This window comes from Panthera leo, chromosome B1, assembly GCF_018350215.1.
Source record: "Panthera leo isolate Ple1 chromosome B1, P.leo_Ple1_pat1.1, whole genome shotgun sequence".
Classification (NCBI taxonomy): Eukaryota; Metazoa; Chordata; class Mammalia; order Carnivora; family Felidae; genus Panthera; species Panthera leo.
The window spans coordinates 21,174,897-21,193,664 of NC_056682.1; the positions used below are offsets into that span (position 1 = coordinate 21,174,897).

The following is an 18,768-nucleotide window of genomic DNA, read 5'->3' on the forward strand; positions in this document are numbered from 1 at the left end:
CATGTGACTAGCGTCTACACTATACTGGATGGTATGATTCTAAGTGATAAAGTGTATCACCTCTGAGTTGATAGTATGTGGGAGCCAAGGAGCATTTAGAGTGGTTCATGTTTGAATTACAAAAAATAATACAACTGAGGTCAATAGACATTGCTTAAGAGCATGGACTTTGGAGCCAAATTGAATCCCAGCCTACACTGCTTATCAGCTGGTGACCTTGGACAAGTTACTTAACCTCTCTTTGCATTGGTTTCCACTTTTATAAAATAAAGATAGTAATAGTACCTTCTTCATATGATTATTATGAGAATTAACAAGCTATTGAATATAAAGCACCTGAAGAATGTCTGGCATCTTAAAACTTACTTAAGTTTTGCTCTTATTATTAATAGTAATGGTACTAGTTTTAGTTAAACCTAAGGTAGCTGTGGTGTGGTGGCAGAAACTCTAGGCTTGTTTGTCACAAGACTTGTGTTCTTCTCCCATTGATCACTTTGTGTTTTAACGTTTCTTATTTAAAAAAAATTTTTTTTTTAATATATACTTATTTTTGAGAGAGAGGAAGACAGAGCATGTGCAGGGGAGGGGCAGAGAGAGAGGGAGACACAGAATCCGAAGCAGGCTCCAGGCTCCGAGCTGTCAGCACAGAGCCAGATGCAGGGCTCGAACTCACGAATGTTGAGATCTTGACCCGAGTCGAAGTCAGAGTGTTCTAACCTTTCACAGCCTCAGCTTTGAGATTTGGGTTTGAATGAGTCTGTACCTCCTGCCTGTCAGGACCCCAGGCTGGATGAACAGACAATAAAGGATATATCATAGCTCCTGGCATAGTTTATATGTATGATCTCTTTGCACCCTTCAGGTAACTCTCTGAGGAGGGTGTTTTATCCCCATTGCACACTTGAGCAAATCAAGGCTCGGTACCTAGCCCCAGGTTGCATTGTTGGACAGAGCTGGAATTTAAATGTTAGGTTTGACTCTGAAGCCTGGGGCATTGAACAGTACCACATGCTGTTGCCCACGCACACATCGTGATTATTACTAAAATGTACAGGTCAGTTCACATACAACCAAAGTCTAAGTGAAACATGGAGGCCTTCCCATTTCCCCCAGATGTCAGATTAAGCTAATATGAAATACCGTCTCATAAGAACATCTAGAAATGCCAGATAAATATAGCAACCATTGACTTAAATGAGCAACTGAACTTGTAAGAAAGAAGAGGAATAAGCCATCAGGTAGTCAAGACCACAGCGAGAGACCACCGCACATCCACTAGGGAGGCTGTAATCAAAAAGACAAGTGATTACAAGTGTTGATGAGGATGTGGGGACATCAGAACCGTCTTCACAGCAGGTGGGGATGTAACACAGTGCAGCTGCTGTGGAAAATAGTTCTTCTGGCATTTTCTCAAGTGGTTAAACCTGGAGTTATGGTGTGACCCAGCAAGTCCACTCCTCTGTATGTTTTCACGAGAGGTGAAACATATTTCACATGAAACTTGTACATGAATATTCATAGAAGCATTGTTCATAATAGCCCAGAAGTGGAAATAACCCAAATGTCCATCAGCTGATGAGTGGATCAGAAAATGTAGTGTATCCATCTAGTGACATATTTGGCCTTAAAAAGGAATGAAGTACTTATGTGCTACAACTTGTATGAACCTTGGAAACATTATACTCCGGAAGAAGCCACTCACAATGAGCCACATATTGTATGATCCTGTTTATATGAAGTATCTGGAATACGCAAATCTATACAGAAAGACAGTAGATTAGCGGTTGTCTAGGGCTGGGGGAAGGGGAAATGCGGGTGACTGCTAATGGGTAGGGGGATTCTTTTAGGGGTGATGAAAACATTCTGGAATTGATTATGGTGATGGATACACAACTCTGAATATACTAAAAGTCATCATACACTTTGAGTGAGTGAATTTTAAGTCAAATTCGATTACAAAACTGTTAGAAAAGAAAGAAGAAGAAATTTCCAGGTGCCAGAAGGAAAGGGTGGGGGTGGGGAGAGCCATCCGTTTTACATGTTGTGGGAGCCTTCCTTCCTCCTACTCCAGTTCAAATACGTAAAACCTTGGATTGTGAGCCTGTTCTGCCAGTGTTCCAGAAGACAAGCAAACATTTTAATTTGATAAACGAGCGATGTCTTGTGGTACGCATCTTACGTGATGCCGAATGTCACAGGATAACCACTGAGCCAGTGGTTCTTGAAATTCATTTTGATAGATGACTGTTTCAGATTACCTGTTTCTGGAACAAATTATGCTCGCAAACCAAGGCTTTACTGTGTATTAAACTCAGCCCCAGATTACTGTTCTGCTATATCATATAATTGGGGGGTGTTAATCCTGTATCTTGTTTATCTCTTTGCTTTTACCTGAGAACACTGTTCCTTGGTGTATTGTTATTTTTTATTGTATACTCATTTTCAGTGAAGATTTTCTGTGGGATTCCATAAAATTATGGAAGTGTTGCTCCTGAACAGTTTTTTGGTTTGCTTCTGCCACTTATCATAAGACTCCAGCCCAAATATGAAAATTTATTAACTAGGGGATCCTGCATATAAGGAAAAGATCATTTTAGATCCTAGACTTGTATGGGATTAGACCTAGGGTTTCAACATCTCAGGACAACAATTTTTTTTTTCCCCTTGGGTAAATTTTTATTTTCCTCATGTCAAGTCCATGCATCCTGGTCATCACCCTGAGTCCACAAGTGGATTATTTTTAATGGCTCAGTTTGATACAGGGAATCTCAGTCCCAACCCCTGCCTCATACAGACCCAGAACTCGATCATGCCTCTGCGCCAGTTATACTTAGCATACTGATGCATATAGTCACCCATTTTCCCCCAACCCCCACTAAAATGATAAGGAAATGGTAAAAAAAAAAAAAAAAAAAAAGGCAAAGACATGAACGAGTGGGACAGTGGGAGAATGGGAGAGGAGGTGCCAGCAACAAAAGTTGCAACACTAGAAAATAGGTGGATGAACAATGACTGACTGGTTAACTGACTAGAGAAAGGCTGAAATTTATGGTGGGAGTGGTGAGAAACACTGAAGCAAGCCACACAGCCCCGCGGACCCTCAGAAAGCTCTGGAATGAGGCATCAGTTTCCTCTGAATGTCTGTCCTTAGACACCAGCCTCCTCCCTCACCTGTGCTGCCCATTGAAGGCTCTTCCCTCACCTCCACAAGGGAAGATTAGTGATGAACTTTCTGGAAAGGTTGACTAGAGAGACTCTGGGCTCATGGACAGCAGGCATAGCTGGAAGAAGGGGCAGGGAATAGCAGGCCAAAGAAGGGGGATTAAGTAAATGTCTGTGTATGGAAGAAGACCCATGCTTCTCCTCACTGCTCTGCTCTGAGGACACTGGCATCCATTCTTATGGAGTTGCTCAGGTATTTGAAAGTCCTTTCCTGGGGCCTGCAGCCATTCCAAGAGAAAGGACTTGCTGATCCTGAAGTTTGGGGGCTCAGATGGCCAGATCTCACACGGCAAAGCCCTGAAACTAAGAGGTCTGTTCGTACACCCAGCACATCCAGTCACCTGTTAGTGCCCTGCGCTTACGAATGAATGGACAGAGATCACGGGGCACTTGAGGAAAGCCCACCGTGGAAGACAGACCACACATGTGCTCGCACACACATACATGCGCAAGCAAGGGAGCAAACAGAATGAACCTAGAAAAACCAGATTCATCCCGAGAGTAGAAGCAATGAAAACAAACAAACTGCCATTGATCCCCATAGAGAAATAGCACTGGCCGACCCGAAAGCATCGCCAAGCACAGCTGTTGGCTAGTATGGGAGAGAGGGATTCTCCCGCCCTGCTGCTGAGGATGCAGACTGCAGAAGCCCCTGTGGAGAGCGGTCTGGGGATATGTGGTAGGACCCTATGACCCAGCCCGTTTCACTTATTGACATGCATGTACAGGGAGATTTTTCACAGGGAGACTGTAGTCAGATATCTTTTGAGGCACTGTTTGTAAATACTGAAAAGGAGGAAACAACTCACTAGTAAGAGTAGGGGAATGGATACATAATCCAAGACGTAGTCATAGAGTAGAATATTATATATACTTGTCAAATGAGTAAAATCTACCTACATAATATGGATGTCTAAAAAATAAAATTTTGGATAAAAAAATCAAGTTGCAAAAGGCTTAGAAGTGTGAGAATAATTAATAGTCATGAGGGCTAACATATAAAACAACGTATGAAATAACTCTTTGATACAGGGGCTATTATCCCCACTTTACAGCTGAGAAGACTGAGGCACAGAGAGGCTATGGAAGGTGTCCAAGATCACACAGCTAGTAAGTAAGTCGTGAAGGGGCGTCAACCTGCCTGGCGGTGTTCTCAGACTTAAGATGGAAAAGCAGGATGACATAGGAACATGGGACTTTATTTGTAACTTTTTTTTTTTTTCCAAGAAAGGGCTGAAATAACTGTGGCCAGTTTGAGTGTCTGCTACATCACTTAAAAATCTTTCATACGTTGGGGCGCCTGGGTGGCTCAGTTGGTTGGACATCCACCTCTTGATTTTGGCATGATCTCACGGTTTGTGGGATCGAGCCCCACGTCAGGTTCTGTGCTGGTGGTGCAAAGCCCGCGTGGGATTCTCTTTCCTTTCTCTTTCTCTCAGAATAAATAAACACACATTTAAAGAATCAATCTTAAAAAAATGAAATCTTTCATATGTTCAGATGTCTCATAACTTAACACACGGTAGTGGTTAAGGACACCATAGCCTTGGAAACAGCCTGTGAGGAGTGCCCAGGGCCCCGGGGCTGCCCCACAGGGCTATGACTTCTGTGCATCGGTCTGTGTATTTCCACTGAGCTCCAGCAGAGCACCTTTTCCTGTGCTGATTTGCACGTGCTTTCTCCCTGCTACTGGTAGCGTGCTCTCCTGCAGGTAGGTGACATAAGTGGCCGGGGATGGCACTGTAACCTCTGACAAACGGACAGCGCTTAGAGTCAGAGCGATGCCAGAGAGAACACCGTTCGCCGGCTGCGTGTTAGGTCACCAGAGCAGCCTTCCCGCTCAGGAGTTTGGAATTTTGCCTAACCGTGTTGATAATTATAAAGGTTTTTTTAAGTAGGGCCTTTTGCTAGGAATTTTGGTGTTATCGTTGCTGTCATTTGTTACTCAGAATTGGAGTACGTGTGTGTGTGTGTGTGTGTGTGTGTGTGTTTTAATGTGGCTGTCAAATTGCAGGAAACGAGAGAGTGAACCATCTGTTCCATAGCATATTGGAGGAAAGGCCAGTCGATAAATTAAATATTGTAGTTAGTCGTTGTCTGTATTCCAAGTATGTAATACTTTTGAAGAGTTAACGAAGTTGAATGTGGGAGGTTAGAGCTGGAAGGACACTTAGATATAATGCAATACACCTTCCCTATTTTAAACATGAAGAAATAGAGCCTCAAAAAGTGGAAATGACTCGTGCAGGACCATATAGCCACTTCCTGACAGCACGGCGGGGGGTGGAGGAGGGCGGGCAAAAGGGCCCTCCGCTCCCTGCATGTGTCACTGCATCACGGAGTACAAAAAAATAGGCAAACAAACGTGAATCTATGGGACATGACGTGTCGTTGGTTGATTTATAGGATTCCTCAAAACTGCTTCCTGGGTATAAAACACACAAACTTTGGAATGTAATTATTTCTGATCCATAGAACACTAGCTCTAAAGCTTTTTCATGCTTTGTGTTAACTAAAAGGTAACCTCTAGAGGTGAAATTGCTTGTGATATTATAGAAGTGTTGACATGCCTGCCTTAGTTGTGTAAATATAGATAGCAAGATGATTCTAGCTTATCTTTATTTTCAGTCAAGGGAAAACCCCTAACTTGATGTTGGAGAAGCAGGTGAGAAGGACAGGTTCTCATTTTTTTAAAATTTCTTTTTTATTATTTATTTTTTGAGAGACAGGGGCAAGTGGGGGGGGGGGATGCATAGAGAGGGAGACACAGAATCCGAAGCAGGCTCCAGAGCTCTGAGCTGTCAGCACAGAGCCCGATGCGGGGCTCAAACCCACAAACCGTGAGATCATGACCTGAGCTGAAGTCGGATGCCTAACCACTGAGCCACCCAGGTGCCCACAGGGCTTCAACTCACGCCCCTGAGATCACAACCCGAGCTAAGATCAAGAGTGAGATGCTCATCCGACTGAGCCACTCAGTTGCCCCAGGCCTTACTCCCAGTGGGTGGGGGTTGCTGGCAAGAAGAGTTGGAACATTTCTTTTGAAGATGTTTAGGATAGTTCTGTTTTGTGTTTTCACAAAACCCAAGTGGTTGGGTGCTGCAGAGTTCTAGCTGGGCGGGTGCTGGGGGGCGTTACAAGAACTTTCCCGTGTAGTGTGTGCATTCATGTACTCCTTAGTGCCCCAGGGCGAGTATCGTAAATCCGTCTTCTCTGCCGGACATTCTACTGTGGTAACAATGATTTTCATTAATATTAGGGTTTAAACTTTACAAATGGAATACTTCTGAAATGCGGCATCCCTGATGACGGGAGAAAGTAGTAAGAGCCTTGCCTGCAGTGGTTCGGTAGAATCCATTTTATTAAGTATGGGCATTTATCTTGACTTAATTTCTTGCAGAAAATACTACAATGAAGGAATCATTAACCAACTACCTGCAAATATGATCAGATGTAAACTATGAAATTGCCTTTATTTTGCTTTCATAACATTTATCTTGCAGTGTGCGAACTTAAATCTCCCTCGATGAGTGACTTTCTGTGGGGACTGGAGAACTCTGGCTGGTTAAGGCACATTAAGGCCATCATGGATGCAGGAATCTTCATTGCAAAGGTGGGTGAGAAGGGCAGAGCAGCCAGCGGACTGGTACTCTGACTTCAGAACAGGGATCCTGCCTGCTTCCTCCCCATCTGCTGTGGCCGCCACGCTAAGCTGTGCCTCGCCGAGTGGGGAGCTGGCTTTGCAGGCCACAGTTTGCCCTCTTAGGATGTGCAAAAGAGAGGACAGTCTCGGTCTTTCCCTTTTGGGAAAAGGACTGAGGCCGGTAACAGCTGAAGAATTCGAGTACGGGAAAAGTCTTAAGGAACCCAGAGGGGAGGGAGGGTGGCTTCTGGGCGTGTGATGGGAAGGAAAAGTTTTGGTCACCAGCACCAAGCCAGCCCTTACGCTCCCCTAACTGGATGGGGCATGAGCACTGAATTGAGCCGTTTTCGGTTATGTGGGTTTTTTTTTTTTTTCTTTTTCTTTCTGTAGGTATAAAAGCAAACCTAGTTCTGATGAGACATTTTTCCTTTTTGTCCCCATTCTTCTTGACTCTTTGCCCGTCCCGTGTGTTTCAGGCAGTCTCAGAGGAAGGGGTGAGTGTGCTGGTTCACTGTTCTGATGGCTGGGACAGGACCGCCCAGGTGTGCTCGGTGGCCAGCCTCCTGCTCGATCCGCATTACCGGACTCTGAAGGGCTTCATGGTGAGTGTAACCCGCCTCGCGTCCCACGCAGGGCCTTGAACAGAGTGGACAACTTGCAGCAAATTTGTTTCCCTCTTGTTCTTTTTCTCTCAGTCCGTCAGCAAGATTAAGAGGCAAAATGTGGAAAATGGTCTCGGAGTAAAGAAGGGAACTGAATTTCTGGGATGTTGGGACCCATTCGATTTGGCACTATTAAATGTGAATTTGGGGGCGAGTACACAAGATATTCAGTAGTTTGCAAAGTAGTGAGTTTTACATCCTCTTTGCTCATAACTATTTCAAGTTTGAGGGAACACGTGAACATGTAATAACAGGAAATGCTTTTCAGAAAAAAATACTCGGAGCAAACATTTTCTGTATCGTGCACGCAAAAGGTCCTTGAGAGGAAAAACCGTTTTCATTGACTGCTTTTATGTTTTAGATAGTCCTTCACAATTCTGGAGTATTGAGAATTTCAGTGTTTTTGTGTTCTTTGTTGAAAGTATGAAGTCCACCCTTTCCTAGATTTTCACCATTTAGGTGTGTGTCACAGCGTGACCTGTCACGTCCAAGTGCAGAATGTTGGTGTAGTTGCCTGGAGTGGTGACGCTCTGGCCGAGGTGGAACCCTTGTCTTCAAATGACGGCAGGGGCTTCCTAGTGACTGGCAGATTGCCTGGCTCTTGCCTCTTGAGCCATTTAATAGAAAGTGCTCCAGTGGATCCTGAATCCATGCTGGGGCGAGATGCCGACAGGAGCCGAACGTGTTGCTTCTACTGCTAGATTCCCTTCATCGAGTACTGTCCCCCGGCACTCGGGGGGCAGGAGGGAAGAGGCAGAGGCAGGTTTTTGTGATGGGCTGTCTCTCTCTTCTGTTTTTGAAAGTGTCTGAGAACTTCCAGTGACCTGTGATAGCATTGAGACTTCAGTGATACTCCTGCTTCAGACCCCTCCCCTGGACCGAGGTTAGGATTCCTTCATTTCCATTTGGACAGCCGAGGGCTTTGGGGTCACACGCTATTTCACGCCACCCTCCGCCACTGACTCCTTTTGATTCTGCCCCATTAAATTTATGCGGCGTCGAGGGCAAACTTCAGCCACTCCATATTGTTTTCAAGGGACATCTCTGGCCATTTTAGAGCATTGGTGATAGTGACAGGATTGCTCTCTATTATTAATTTTTTTTTTTAATTCAGATAACTGGAGATTATACACTCATGTTACCTCAAATCCAAAGCAGGGCTGAACTCCTCTACCATGTCCCAGACTCCCATCATTTTACAGTTTTTCCGATGTGTAATAAAGATCACAGGAAAATATTCCCAACGGTTTCTTGTGAGGACGTTGGTATTTGATATAACTGAAGACATAATGGTCAAGAGACAGGCTTGGGTGTAGAAAGGGCGAGGTTATGAGTTAGCATCAATCACTTCCTACTAGCCTGATCTTAGGAGTATTTAACTTCTTTCAGTTCTCCCTTCTGAAAAATGGGTGATTCTACTTGTCCCACAGTGAAAAGAGATTATACGTGAAGTAATATGAACAGTGGTTTGTAGGAAGCACCCACTGGTGCTGTTACCCCCTTTTCAAATGTCCATTCCCATTTATTTTTCCTGTGGATGACCTTCACCTTTGCCCTTCTGCTGTGCATATGCGTCTCTACATTGGTGGATAAGGAGTGCTTATTCATTTGCAGGTTACCTGAGGATAGTCACTACTCCAAGAACCTTTGAATCCTTCAGCATTGTTGGTTGGGGTCTCTTATTTTTCCTTGTTTGCTTCTCTCCGTGATACTTATATTCTTTTTTGTGTAGGTATTAATTGAAAAGGACTGGATTTCCTTTGGTCATAAATTTAATCACAGGTAAAAAAAAAAAAAATCAAAACCTTAAAAATCTGTTTTGATGTTTAGGATAGAAAGATCTATTTCTGGAGTTTTCAATTGAGTGAGGGGGAAAATAGCCTTATTTTTAAAGTTTGTGGATTTTATTCAAAAAGCTAAAATTTTGTTGTATATATCGTATCACAGATAAATGAAGTTCTGAGCACTCTCAGTATTTATTTGTTGGGCAGAACTAAACTAATGTTAAATTGTTCCAGAAAAGACAAATACTTCTTTATTCATTGGCCTAGAAAGGATGAGCTCTCCCTTCCTCCTACCACATACGTTTGATTTATTAAACTATTCCATTTTCGAAGTGCACACACTTTCTGAGCTGGAAGATGAGAAATGTCTGTGGAACAGTCTCTCTTTGACCTTTCACACTGGGAACGAACTTGGGCTTGTCCTGGGTATTTGTGTCACAGGTGAAGTATGTCCCAGATGTCCGAGGAGAGGGAACATAGCCCAGTTTTGGAGCGAGACAGATCCAGCCCCAAACCCAGGCTGTGGCATTTATGGGCTGTGTGGCGTGGTCCTTAGTGTGGGGTCTCCCATCTGCAAAATGGGGATTCATTCCCTGTTCCATAGGGTTATAGCAAGGCTTTTTAAAAAGTGTATGTAACTCGTCTAGCTCCTTGCCTCGCTATATAACTAACCTTTCAGTAAACAGAAGCTGTTGTTTCTAGAGCCACCAGCGTCCTTTTGGTCAGTGTTGATGATGCCGGACACGTGTTCTGGTGTTTAATCTCTGAACGGTGAATGTTGTAGCTGGTGTAATCTAGTCTTATGGTGCTAAGAGTTAAATTTTAGGCAACATGGTAATAAGTGAGTTAGGTATTTGACATACACTTTTGTTTCAATGTGTTTTCCTAAAGTAAATTCTAACTTCATGGAACTGCCCATATTTAATGTTCTCATTTTTACATTTAGCATTAATCATTTATTCTGTGGTTTTCTGGAACTCTTTTTTTTTGTAATTATTTTTCCAGGAAAGCACAATGAATCTGTTTTACAAAAGAGAATATTAAAGCCCCCAAACATTTGACGTTTTTTTTAAGTAGGCACCAAGCCCAATATGGGGCTTGAACTCATGACCCTGATTAAGATCACATGCTCTACAGAGTCAGCCAGGTACCCATTAAGTAACCTTTTTAAGATCACATTGTTATTTTCAGTTTTGGGGTTCTATCTTCTAGGCAGTTAGCATCTTTCAGACAGAGGATATGGACAGAAAGAAGGTGGAGATGGCTGAAGACTATCAGGAAAGAATATTTAGCGCTCCTCACCCCTACGCCTTTTTAATGCTTATTTATTCTTGAGAGAGGGAGAACACAAGCAGGAGAGGGGCAGAGAGAGATAGGGAGACACAGAATCCGAAGCAGGCTCCAGGCTCTGAGCTGTCAGCACAGAGCCCCAGGGAGGGCTCAAGCTAGAGAACTGTGAGATCATGACCTGAGCCTAAGCAGAACACTCAACCGAAGCCACCCAGGCGCCCCTAGGCAACCCTTTAGAAAGCTACCAAGTTGAGTGGAATTAAAACTTTTGAGAAGTTTCCAGATAATTTCTAATGTTTTCACTCTTGGAAAAACTCCTAAACTGATTATCTTTGCTCATTTCTATTCCTAAAGTTGGTTATCCATTGCTGAGAAGATGAGGTTCTATATTATTTTGTATTTGATGGCACCCAAATCATCCTTTTGAACTGTAAGATTCACATAATAGTGTAAAGGACTAGGCAGTCTTCATTTAAAGGTCAATATAAATGTGAGGGAGGAGATTGTGATGTATTCTTGGAAAACCAAGATGGGAGATCTGAAGGCAGATGGGAATCTGGCCACACGGAAATAACTTTGTGATAGGTTTTGACATTGCTCTAGAAATACGCTGAGATACTTGGGAAGCCACAGTTTTTTCAAGTTCTTTCTTCCTCTTCCTTTCCCAACAAAACAGTGCAAAAGTGAAAAACTCTGTAAAGTTGCTTAGACATTTCTTCCCACACTCCCACAAGTCACTGATTAAAATGAAGTCCAAGATTTACTTCAGAAGTCCTGATGTACTTTTAAATCTTGAATGAAAGAATGCTCTTCTGCCGTGGAAAGTTCCCTTGAATTTGATCTCTTGCCTTATGTCCCTTCTCTACCCAAGACCTTCAATACAAAGTTTCTCCTGAAAGTGGAATTTGTTTTTTTCCATTTCTGTGCTCCAGGTCTGTAAGGTTTATTTAGAAACTGAGGTTTATTTTGTGATTGTTTTTGCATTTATAGCCTTCTCATTCCACAAACCCAACTTCGTTTTATAGATATGGCAATCTAGATGGTGATCCAAAAGAAATCTCTCCAGTTATCGATCAGTTCATCGAATGTGTCTGGCAGTTAATGGAACAATTTCCCTGTGCCTTTGAGTTCAATGAGAGATTTCTGATTCACATTCAACATCACATTTATTCCTGCCAGTTTGGAAACTTCCTGTGTAACAGCCAGAAGGAGCGACAAGAACTCAAGTGAGTGCTTTGCTGTTTAATTTTTATCTAAGGATTTTGTGACTGAGAATTTCAGACGGCCTTTTAAAATTCCGAAGACTGTTGTAGCTACATATCTGTACTGACAGATTAAGGTTACTTTCCTTCTCCTGACACCACTTCATACCTGGTTTGGTATCAGCACCCGACAAAGTGAGGTACGAGCTTACACACCCCAGTGACAGCCACGGACAGGGCCGTAGACCTGACACGAATACTGAAAGGAAACTTCCTGGAGTCAGAGAAAGTGATTTTTGAGCTTAAAAGGAAACAGACATCTGCAGTGGACATACTCTCATAAGAAGAGGTACAAATCTAACTGGGAAAGAAGCAGATTTGAAACCCAAGTCATTCTTTCATTAAGATTAAAACTGTACTGCTTTTATCGAGAAGGAAGTCAGTGAAATGTAGCCTTTAAAATAAATTACAAAGTCAAAAGCTTAACAGCAGAGTGCTTTATGAACTGCAGTGACAGAAGAGTTTTGAAATTTTCATAAGATAAAATGATGTTAACTGTAGTGTACATAGTAATAATCTGATTTAATTTTGGAAATGATCAAGTAAAATCGACTCCACTGGTTTTATGCTGTCTGAACAGACCATATGACATTCACTTTTTCTTGTGAATACTGGGTGGTTTTTCTCTCGGGAGCTTCAAGTGTGATTCCTGATTAAATGGTAATGATTTCAACGTAGCAGAGGGCATCCTTCAAGCTCACCTGTTTTCCTAGACGAGTTTGTGGTTTGCTGCGACGGACCAGCCAATTTGATGGTGTCTGCTTGGGTGTGAATCCTGGCTATTCCACTCACTAGCTATGGGACTTTGAGAAACTGCCTAATCTCTCTTAACCTCAGTTTCCTCATCTGTACAATGGACAGATCTCATAGGAGTTCAGTGAGGACCGAATGAGAGAAAACAGGTGAAGCATTTAAATAGTACCTGGCAAATAATACAACGTCAATGACTATTTGCAGAAGAATCCCCTCCCCCCAATTACATAGCAGTTTTATTTTACACTCAGAGGAATTAAACATCTTGTCCAGGCCAGTACAGGTAGCAGAGAAGTTGAGACTGTTACGGTGCTCTCCTGCTGACTCATGAAGTCACACACTCAGATTGTCAGTTTCCCTGCTACAGGACAGGGACACTGGATATGCACGTAACAATTAGTGGTCCCTTTCCAGCTTTGACAAGTACACATCTACGATTTCTATAAACCAAGACAGATAATTTTCAGGCTTATTTTCTTTATAACAGAATTCAAGAAAGAACATACTCTTTATGGGCTCACCTGTGGAAGAATCGGGCCGACTACATGAATCCTCTATTTAGAGACGATCACAGCCAGACCAGGGGAACCCTTCGTCTCCCCACAACGCCGTGCAACTTCCTGTACAAGTATGTAACCCTCTAGGACCTTACTAGGTATGGTTATGAACTTAGATTCTGCCACTGTTTAATATTTGGAGGCCAAAGCATATGAAACACTGAGCTTCAAGGCTTTTTTTTTGGACATAAAACACACCAAAGAAGGATGCTTGTTAAGTATCTGATCTAATATTCTTGCCAGTGTCTCCTCTCCCTCTTCTTTCCCTCTAAATATGGAACTGTCTTTAGAAGTTGGTGTTTTATAATAATGATGCTTGCAAAGTATAAGTTCCAGTATTACTTAAAAGCAAAAAGCAGGGAGGGAAGAAGAAAGGAAGCAAGAAGGGACAGAGGAAAGGAAGGATGGATGGAATAAACCAAGTGCCTTGTAAGTCAGATGTGGAATCACAAGTTTAGGTGGTGACCATGACTTACCTTCTTTCTCTGCTGAATTTCCTCCTACTCGAAGTATTTCCTTGTGGAAGTCAGTTATTTTAAGACTGTCTATATTGGGATGGGGAGAGAGTGGCATCGTATATACTCTATTCGAGCTGCATGTTTTACATTTTAGCCTTTGGCTTCTTCTCCATATGGAAGTTTTATGATGCGGGAGGATGTCTCAGAGGTCAGCAAAAAAGACAAATACACGGAATCATCTGAGAAACCACATTCCTTCTCCCTGCTCACCCCCAACGTACTTAGTGGCTTTTCTTCCTCTACAGTGTTTTTCCTCCCTCAATTTGTGTTTGTTCTGAATTATCTTAATTATTTTGCCAGAATTCTGAAAAAATGTTAATTCTGCCACACTAAAAAGAAAAAAAAAGTCTCCATGGTTTGTGTAAAATAGCAGTCTTGAGAGCTGCTGAGACACATAATGCTCCTAATTCGTTAGTAATAGCCAGTCAAGTATGTCATTGGGGGTCAAGCACTGTTCTAGGCAGTGCTAGGTTTCATGGAGAAAACCATGAATGGCACTAAGTCCCTGCCCTCAAAGTGCTTTTCTAAGTAAAATGTGGATCTGCAGACATCCTTGTGATGATACTGTCTCTTCTCATCTGCATTCCAGTATGCTTTGTTGTGTAGGATTAAAACAAACAAAAAAAAGATTTGATGCAAACGGAAATATCAATTTTTGGTGGTTGTGATAAAAACAAGCCCAAACCTTCAAATTTAGAAGGTTCCCTTTGCAGCTGAGAGATTCTAAATGAGAGTATAAGCACTAATTTTCCAAGCTTATGCGAAAACTAAGAGCCATTTTCTTAAATAAGAAGAATATAACGTGTGCTACTTCTGTCTATTTAAGAAAGATCTGGGCCTTCTTATTCAGGACCACAGGTACAAGCAGACTCATGATGAATTTACCTTCCCAAGCGAAAGAAAGTACCAGCATGAAATCATTACCTTATGTAACGTGATTTGTTATTATTAGGACTCTGGGCCTCTGGCATGAAAGAAAGATACCTTAAGAAGACTCGAGAGCGTGATTTACAGACTGGGAGATGGTGGCATCGTAAAGCTCTGCTGTCTCTTCCAGGTTCTGGAGTGGGATGTACAACCGCTTTGAAAAGGGCCTGCAGCCCCGACAGTCTGTTACCGATTACCTCATGGCGGTGAAGGAGGAAACCCAGCAGCTGGAGGAAGAACGAGAGGCCCTAGAAGAAGTAAGACACACTTCCTGTTCACCTACTTTCTGTGCTTATTTCCTGACAAACACTGTTCCGTGAAGGCCTTTCGTGACTCGGGGTTCGTGAAATGAGGCAACGTAGCCATTTTACATTTTAGCCGAGTGGATAACCTGAAGCAGACGGCCACCGGGTGAGCGCCCAGGTAGCCGAAGCCCAGACCTCGGCACTCAGCACATTTCAGGCGTCTGGCTGGGGGCTCACTTACAGGGTTTGCTGAACTAGTCGCCTATCCCCACCATCGGTCACATTTTATCTTGTTACTGTTATTTGAGAGAACCAAAAGGAATCTTCCTGGAGAGTACGTGAAAAAGGTGGGATTCAAAGTGAAAAGAACAAAATCTGACTTTGCACTTTTGTTTTATGTGCTTGTAAAAATTTGTTTTTTTTTTGTAAATTTATTATTACTTTCAATATTATTATATTAGCCTATACATGATAACAGCCGAGGCCGAGTTACCAACAGCCTAGTTTTTGGCTTTTATAATTTCCCAATTGGACAGGACGGTTATAATGTACACATTTTTGCTGATTTTATAACTTTGCTTCCAGTGATACCACTGGATTTATTTAGCGGTTTATTTTATTTAGCAGTTTATTTAGCGGTTCCCTAAAACCGCATGGCTTCTTTGCTTCACTCTGCTTCACTCACCTTGTTAACTCTCCATGGCATCATCATGTCTTTCACTTGCTCGAGAATTGGCAACCGATTGCTGTTGTCTGGACCTGAATTCTAAATTGAGACTAAAGGTTTAAATAGGATGAAAAGGCTTCTGTGCCCCCTTGAGATCTTACATACTACAGATAAAAGTAATTAGGATGAAGGCCGGGAAAATGTCAATAAACTAAGATTTCCCATCATAGTGCATAAAACAGTACTATGACGTGAAAAGAACTTCCAGGTTTTTACCTTTAGTTTGATAAATTTCTAAATGGAAGTCGGCGAAATATCACAAGATGAGTTCCAACAAAGTCTACTTCCTTTACCTGATGGGTAGTCATCTGGAGGTCGCCCCTAAAAGGGTGGCCTGGGGGACATGTATGATGGTTCAGGGACCCCACCAATAAGATAGTCATTTGGAGGTAGCTGGTGAGGCAGACTCCTCTGATGCTCCCATAACATTCCTAGGAAACATCGCCTTTCAAGATCTAAGTAGAAGATCTTAGGTCTAGGGTTGTACACTCAAGTACATACAGGAGCCAGATGGATAAAACACATTCAGCAAGTTAAACTACTGGTTTTGAGAAATTTTGAAGGCAAGCATAAATCTTACTCTATTATAAACCTGCAAGGGTTCAACAAATCCTCTTGAGACCTATGTGGAGAGCTCTACGTTAATTTTACACGATTGGAGAACAGTTTTTGACTCCGTGTATCAAAACCACCACCTCACAAAAACCCTAATGCCAGGGCTCTTAAGCCTAGAGATTCTGATGGAGAATCTTTAGAGTGCCACAGTGATTGACTGTGACTTGCCACCAGGGCGAGAGAGACCTTGAATTAAGTAGCACCCAGAGAAGTGAAATGATGCACAGCTTAGGTTTTTAGAATTCTGGAGCACTGGTAAAACTTCTATGAGTTTTGCCATTTTCAAGTCCACACATGTCTTTACTCAGCCAGTTTTATTTACTCTTCCTAAAGATACCCAAGCTTTAGGAAAGGCTAACTGTTCTCCTGGTCTGTTCCAATATTCTTTTTGTTAAAATACTAAAAATGAAGGAAAAAAACTACTTAGAAAATCTGAAAACACCTTAATTAAAAGCCTTTGGCTCTTTTCCCTTATAACAAAGTCAAAGCCCTTTAGCCTGGCATTTAAGATTTTCCCACAATTTGGCCTAATCAACCCTTTCAGCTTTATTCTCTACTATTCCCCTTGCTCAAATTCAACTGCTCTCTGCTTCTTGTACACAATGACATCTTCCTACTTTGGTGGTTTTCTTCTCACTGTCCCTCCTGCCATAAATGCTCTAACCATCACCAGCACCTGAGTTTAATTCTTTCAGAGTCCTATTAAAACGCTCCATTCCTGAAGCTTACTTGGATCTCTTCCCTCTAGCTATCCCACCTGCCCTCTTAAATAATTTTTATCTCTTCCAAATTCTTACATCACCTGAACTCTGCCTCCATAACCCAAGTTCTTTATGGCTGGATCTGTATCTATCTCAATTACTCATACTGCCCACTACAGTGCTCTTTGCACATAACAACTTAAGATGAATGCTTTTAAATGAATATGTAATACTTGATCTTATAACACCCCTCCTTGTTGACACCAAAGGATGAAATCTGGTAAAATGTATTTTGAACAACCCAAATGTCCATCAGCCGATGAAGAGATAAAATGTGGATATTCATGCAATGGAGTATCATTCAGCCATAAGAAGGAACGAAGTACTGATACGTGCTACAGTGGGGATGAACCCCGAGAACATGAACTAAGGGAAAGAAGCCAGACACATGTTATATGTGTTGTATGATTCCATTTATATGAAATGTCCAGATGAGGCAAATCCATAGAGATAGAAAGTAGCTTAGTGGCAGCCAGAGCTGTGGGAGGCTGAATGGGGAGTGACTGCTAATGGTTATGGGGTTTTCTTCGAGGATGATGAAAATATTTTGGAATTAGGTAGTAGTGAGTTGTTGTATAACCTTGCGAACATACTAAAACCACCGAACTGTATACTTTAGAAGGAGGTGTTTTATGGTTAAGTGATGTTTCTTAATTAAAAAAATTAGATAATAAACACCTCATTCCTGATGTTTTATAAATGCACTTTGAGTTTATAGGATGAAAATCATCATGTAAAACATTACAGGTCTAGAAAGGATGACTACTGATTGCCAGGTGCTTTACCTATATTATTATTTTCTTTTTTTGCATTTTATAGAAAACCTATAGTAAAGCTGGTATTTACCTTCATTTAATTCGAGATGAAGAAACCAAGTCTCACATAATCTATTTTGTCCGAGGTCATAAAGTCTAGCTTTGAACCCAAGTCCATTTAAATCCCGTGTTCTTAAGATTATGCCCAGGTGGAAAGTAATAAATACTAAATTATTTATGATTTTTCCCTAAAAAACCTTTTTTTTTTTTTTTTTTTAGAGGCTGGAAAAAATTCAGAAAGTCCAGTTAAATCACACTAAAGTGAAGGCTAAGCAAAGTGAACCCAGCAAACACTCAGGGTTTTCTACCTCAGACAACAGCACAGCCAACACTCCCCAGGATTACAGTGGAAACATGAAATCCTTTCCATCCAGGAGTCCTTCACAAGGTGATGAAGATTCTGCTCTCATTCTAACCCAAGACAATTTGAAAAGCTCAGATCCGGATCTGTCGGCCAACAGCGATCAAGAGTCCGGGGTGGAGGACTTGAGCTGTCGGTCCCCAAGTGGTGGGGAGTGTGCACCAAGCGAAGACAGTGGCAAGGACCGTGATTCTGACGAAGCTGTGTTTCTCACTGCCTGAAGTTTCTCTGTGGAGTTCCAAAATAAAGGACACACAAGAGACACTTTCCAAAAAGAAGGGAGCAGTGCAATTCAAAATAAAAAAATCATTCAAGAAATGGTACATGTCTTTGAGAATTATAAAACGTAGCAATGGAAAGGGAAAAAAAAGTCCAGCTTTTACTTTCTTTAGATGCTGAAGAACAGGAAGTAACCATTTCTTTTACCAACCATATATAAGGAAAAGTTATTCCCCATTTTTAGTTCCGGATTCTGAAAGTTTTGTTTACTACATAGCGCTGACCTCTTCTATCACCTGAGTTATTGGCACAGATCTTCCTTTCACAGCATGCATCTGCTCAGAGTGCCGACCCCTTCTCCCCCACCTGCTGTTCTCAGCCCTCACCCTTATTTCACTTCCAGATAC

General features: G+C 42.1%; 1 protein-coding gene across 1 annotated transcript in view; it reads left to right on the forward strand.

Annotated features, from left to right (window-relative positions):
* Positions 1-18,463, forward strand: part of MTMR7 (myotubularin related protein 7) — a 106,503-nt gene extending 88,040 nt beyond the window's left edge. Inside the window, exons 8-14 of the mRNA XM_042934391.1 lie at positions 6,726-6,835; positions 7,342-7,467; positions 9,260-9,309; positions 11,627-11,827; positions 13,104-13,244; positions 14,749-14,875; positions 18,001-18,463. Of these exons, the coding sequence (XP_042790325.1) occupies positions 6,726-6,835; positions 7,342-7,467; positions 9,260-9,309; positions 11,627-11,827; positions 13,104-13,244; positions 14,749-14,875; positions 18,001-18,363 (1,118 nt within the window). The 3' untranslated portion in view covers positions 18,364-18,463. The remainder of the gene's footprint in view (positions 1-6,725; positions 6,836-7,341; positions 7,468-9,259; positions 9,310-11,626; positions 11,828-13,103; positions 13,245-14,748; positions 14,876-18,000) is intronic.
* Positions 18,464-18,768: the final 305 nt, after the last annotated feature.